Here is a 3873-nt window from a genome sequence, read left to right on the forward strand (position 1 = left end):
TTTGAGGCTGTGTTTGGTTTGGACACTACAATGAGCAATCACTCGATGACAGGGAGGACGATGGTCCCGACCATACCGTCCATCATGTTCATCTTCGGTGTGGTCGGGAATGTCATCGCTATCGTTGTTTTGTGCAAGTCGCGCAAAGAACAGAAAGAGACCACGTTTTACACGCTGGTGTGTGGACTGGCGCTCACAGACCTGCTGGGCACTCTGCTCGCCAGTCCGGTCACCATTGCCACTTATGTGAAAGGGTCGTGGCCCGGTGAGGGGTTGGGCGAGGACCCGCTCTGCCAGTATTTCGGATTCACCTTGCTCTTCTTCTCTTTGGCGGGGCTAAGCATCATATGTGCGATGTCGGCGGAGAGATACATGGCCATAAACCACGCGTACTTCTACAACGACTATGTTGACCAAAGACTGGCGAGCTTGACGCTCCTGGCGATCTACATCTCCAACGCGCTTTTCTGCGCTTTGCCGAGCATGGGGTTTGGACAGGTGAAGAAGCAATACCCGCAGACCTGGTGCTTTATAGAGTGGAGGAGCAACGTGAGCAGCGATGCAGCCTTTTCCTACATGTACGCCGGGTTGAGCTCTGTTCTCATTCTCGCCACCGTGATCTTTAACGTGTTGGTGTGCGGGGCTTTGATCCGGATGCACCGGCGCTTCGTTCGCAGGATGTCGTTGGGAACGGATCTGGGGCGCGACGTGGACCCGAGGAGAAGAAGCCGCAGCTTTGGACGTCTGGCTGGCGCAGAGATTCAGATGGTTATTCTGCTCATAGGCACGTCGGCAGTGGTGCTCATCTGCTCCATTCCACTTGTTGTAAGTTCTCCTTTCTCAGCTCCGTGTGATGGAATTTCACCCATTACGCAGGTTTTACGCACAGTACTTTTACGCGCAGATGCAAACTTTTTGCATAAGGGACCATGCTCTTGCAATTTTTCCCAAATCCAAGTGGAAGGATAGTTCAGATAGTTTTCAGTTTGGATGGAGAGAAACATAACTTTTCATCCTTTCTGTGCTAGAACAGAATTTCATAACTTTCTCCCTACTCTCTCATGTTTTCATTTGTGCCTCTCTTACTGTTAGACACACACACACACACACACACACACACACACACACACACACACACACACACACACATCCATACACACACATCCATACACACACACACACACACACACACACACACACACACACACAAACACACCTGTCCATGTAGGCAGGCACGCACGCGCAGGTGTGCACACACACACATGCACACACACCCTCTAACCACTTACTCTTCTCTTGCAGGCACAGGTGTTTCTGAACCAGCTATATAAGACTCCAGTGGAGCTGCGGTTAGACAAGAACCCTGATCTACGAGCAATACGCTTCGCCTCCTTCAACCCCATCCTCGACCCCTGGATCTACATCCTGCTCCGTAAGGCCGTCCTTCTCAAGCTCATTGAGCAAATCAAGTGCCTCTTTTGTAAGATCGGAGCACAGAGGCAGCAGAGACAGGGAAACTTCCAATGTATAGATGCTCATCAACTCTCCTCCATCATCTCTGCCAGGGACTCTCACTCCCTGGCGTCCCGGGACCTGCGAGACGTCACCAGCACCTCCCAGACCTTCCTCTACCTGCCCGAAGGAAGTGAGGTGTTCACTGGAAGCTGTCACCACATGGAAGGACTCCATGGCTCCCGACCTTCATCGGTCAGAGACTCTGAAGCTTCATATTCGTCCGAACAGGGCAGCACCGAGGTACAGAGCAGAGAGGGGACGAATATGACCAAGGACATCAAGGACCTGTCAGCTGTGATTGCTTTGCAGCCGTGCCCAAAAGACCAATCACTTCAGGTGTCACTCAGTACCGAGACAGTGGAGGAGAAATGCATCTGAGTTCTCTCATGTGAAACTCTCAGTGAAGAGAGCGTTCTCAGACTGCTCAGAGGCAGATAATGAACACAGTAAGCTGTGAAACCTCTCCAACATGAGGGGAAAGGCACATTAAAAATAAAAAAGGAAAGGAAGGGTGCCTTTGTGAAGTCCGGCATAGCAAGAAAGAAATGACAAGAGAGAAACAAGTAGTGTGAGCTTTGTTCTTCTTTGTTATACATTTCAGCACCCAGCTACCTCAGTGATGAATATCTATGACTATTTTATGATTTTTGTCATTTTGCCCAAAACACACGTTGCTATATTAGAGATGACTAACTTTTTCGTGACTCAAGCATCAGTGATTATGCGGTATTTCAATTTACTTTGTTCAGTCCCTGTGGAAACCTTGAATTTGTAATGTCCTTGAGGCCAGTAGTCGAGAATAATTGAGTCACAAGCTTGTGGTCACTATGGCAAATTAAAGGGTGTTATGAATATGATACTCATGAGTAATCGCTGGCTTGTGTGCTGCCATTCTACTGCTGAGTAAGCATCAATTTGTTTCACCAGCTCTGCTGTAGGCTACAGTAGCTACTGTGAAGGACAGGTTGTAGTTCCATGACTAATGTACAGTGCAGTATTCTTTTCTTGGAGCGCACCCACGTTTTTGTTCCTCAGCCCTGGAATACACACACATATGTCATCTCAAATTATACAAGTTTCATTTTCCATCTTACAGTGAGGCTGCAATGAATCCTTCACCATACTCCTAGAGAGATTGGCAAATGCATGTTCACACCACTAATACCAAACCTTTTACATCTGACTGGGAATGCAGAAGATTATTTCCACTGCTATGAGTATGTCTGTCTGGTGCGAAGTTGGTGGACAGTAAAATATATTCTTCTCTAAGAGAAGGTTCTAGTGAGTAAATCACACCATAACTCTAAAGGGAAAATCCACCCTAAAAATGAATTCACACATTATTTGAACTAGACATTTATTAGTAGCGGAATCAATATTTGTGAACATCAGCAACTAATCTCCCACTGTGAGTATGCAGAGAACCAGGACACGAACACAAAAAGCGTGTATCAATTTAAAAAGGTGTAGTCTGAGTTTAGCTCTGTATCTCTAAATAGAGATATTCAGGCTGTGAAAACGTGATCCTTTTGTCAACAATGGACTAATTAGCAACTATTTGTTTTTATTTTTCTATTAATAATTTTGTAAGAGTATGCGTTTCATTTTTCAAAACGTGGACATCACATCTTTGAATTAAACTCTTGATGTCATTAAATCGACACTTTCTGCTGCTATTTCACCAACATATGAGGGATTGAACTTTTGGACTCATGTAGGCTATCTGACCTTTTCCACCAAATGATCATTGTTTCCTCACAGGTCCAGCAGCTTTGCCTCCTACATGTATTCCTCCTTCACAAAGCAGCTCAAGAGTGAGGCTTAATATCACAGACTACAGTCTTGCCTTTGTTGTTTCTCTTGTCAGTGTTAATGGTATCATGTGCATAAATGTTGATAAAGCTGCCCCCCCCCAGATTACAAAATAAAATATATGAATTTTGGTGTTCTTTCTATAAAGTTGATATAAGCAGTTTACAAGAAAATAAAATGTGAATTATATAAATATAATGAATTAAGTGATATATTCAGCATTTATTAATTTAATTGTTTAATTTTTTAATCCTCGTGCTAACAGGGCATTAGATACAATGTTGTCAGTATTTGTGTGTTTAGGAATAAGAATGTGTGCATATGTATTATAATGCAGTAATAAATTACCACCCACATATTTTTCATGTTTTGTTAGATTTTGTTAGACGCACGGCAAAAACACAGCATTTGACATGTCCTTATATGATGTCAACATAAAGCGGAAGTTGATATATGAGTGGGTTTCTCACACGTTCTTATTTTCCAAGTTCCTGTTTTGGCGAGATCATCTCATGACCCCCATTAGCACGGACAAACGACCCTGGG

The 3873-nt window shown here is 44.4% G+C and overlaps 1 protein-coding gene across 1 annotated transcript; it reads left to right on the top strand.

Annotated features, from left to right (window-relative positions):
* Positions 1–30: 30 nt before the first annotated feature.
* LOC310772053 (prostaglandin E2 receptor EP4 subtype-like) lies at positions 31–1893 on the top strand (the record flags this gene model as incomplete). The annotated part of the gene is made up of 2 exons (XM_083664520.1): positions 31–825; positions 1303–1893. 2 exons carry the CDS (start codon positions 31–33, stop codon positions 1891–1893), a joined length of 1386 nt encoding a protein of 461 aa, XP_083520646.1.
* Between the last annotated feature and the right edge of the window lie 1980 nt (positions 1894–3873).

This window comes from Poromitra crassiceps (assembly GCF_964638095.1).
Source record: "Poromitra crassiceps genome assembly, contig: HAP1_SCAFFOLD_1828, whole genome shotgun sequence".
NCBI classification, from domain to species: Eukaryota; Metazoa; Chordata; class Actinopteri; order Beryciformes; family Melamphaidae; genus Poromitra; species Poromitra crassiceps.